The sequence below is a fragment of the Colobus angolensis genome, unplaced genomic scaffold (assembly GCF_000951035.1).
Source record: "Colobus angolensis palliatus isolate OR3802 unplaced genomic scaffold, Cang.pa_1.0 Scaffold135, whole genome shotgun sequence".
Lineage (NCBI taxonomy): Eukaryota > Metazoa > Chordata > Mammalia > Primates > Cercopithecidae > Colobus > Colobus angolensis.
The window spans coordinates 3,393,438-3,394,820 of NW_012114433.1; the positions used below are offsets into that span (position 1 = coordinate 3,393,438).

The window sequence follows — 1,383 nt, forward strand, 5'->3', positions numbered from 1 at the left end:
TGAAACCCTGTCTCTACTAAAAATACAAAAATTATCTGGGCGTGGTGATGGGCGCCTGTAGTCCCAGCTACTCGGGAGGCTGAGGCAGAAGAATCGCTGGAACCCAGGAGATGGAGGTTGCAGTGAGCTGAGATTGCACCACTGCACTGCAGCCTGAGCCACAGAGCGAGACACCGTCTTAAAAAACAAAGTACCTATCACAAAATTAATGTTCAGAGCTGAATGTGTTCCATTTTATTCTTCCAGAGACACTCATGTACTGCATCCTTTCAATCTCTCTCTGAAAAAAATATAAGTTATTGTGGGCAGTGTGTGGGTTATGAATAAGTAGCCACTTGTTTCATCTTTCTCGTATCATAAAATCAAAAGTGTTGTCCCGATGGCTCACACATGTAATCCCAGCACTTCAGGAGAAGAAATGGTTGGGATTATGTGTTTGAACCGCCCGGCCAACAGTTCTGAGGTGGGAGAATCGCTTGAGCCTAGGAATTTAAGACCAGCCTGGATAACACGGCAAGATCCCATCTCTACAAAAAAATTAAAAAATTAGCCAGGTGTGGTGATGTGCACCTGTAGTCCCAGCTGCTCACTCGGGAGGCTGGGCAGGAGGATGCCTTGAACCCATGAGTTTGACGCTGCAGTGAGGTATGGCTGAGCCATTGCACTCCAGCCTGGGCAATAGAGGGAGACCCTGTCTCAAAAACCAAAACAAAAAAAAATTCTTTTAATTTTTTTGTGCTTGTAATGCGGATAGCTTGACTAAGAAAGAAAACAGGTAAGTCCACTCTGTCTTTATTAGGAAGTAACTGTAGTAACTGAATTTTTTTTTTTTTTTTTAGTTGCAAAGCCTCATTCCTTTTGTTCAGCTGCCCCCTAGTGACTCCGTGTGTGAAGAGTATGGTCTGAGCTGTTCGGATGCTCTGCATAATCTTTTTTAGTAAGTACTGCTTGCAAGAGAACTACAATGGAACATTTTATCCTGAGAGTTTTTTTTTTTTAAGATAGTGATTTTAGGGCTAATAGTTTCATGGATTTTTTTTTTTTTTTTTTTAAGAGACGGAGTCTCACTGTGTTGCCCAGGCTGGAGTGCAATGGCGCTGTCTTGGCTCACTGCAACCTCTGCCTCCTGAGTTCAAGCAATTCTCCTGCCTCAGCCTCCTGAGTAGCTGGGACTACAGGCACGCACCACCACGCCTGGCTAATTTTGTATTTTCAGTAGAGACGAGGTTTCACCATGTTGGCCAGGCTGGTCTCGAACTCCTGACCTCAGATGATCCGCCCACCTTGGCATCCCAAAGTGCTGGGATTACAGGCATGAGCCACTGCGCCTGGCTAATTTTGTATTTTTAGTAGAGACGAGGTTTCACCATGTTGGCCAGGCTG

General features: G+C 44.9%; 1 protein-coding gene across 1 annotated transcript in view; it reads left to right on the forward strand.

Moving 5' to 3' along the window:
* Positions 1–1,383, forward strand: part of PMS2 (PMS2 postmeiotic segregation increased 2 (S. cerevisiae)) — a 43,708-nt gene that overhangs the window by 11,972 nt on the left and 30,353 nt on the right. The window contains exon 7 of the mRNA XM_011934408.1: positions 840–937. Within this exon, the coding sequence (XP_011789798.1) occupies positions 840–937 (98 nt within the window). The remainder of the gene's footprint in view (positions 1–839; positions 938–1,383) is intronic.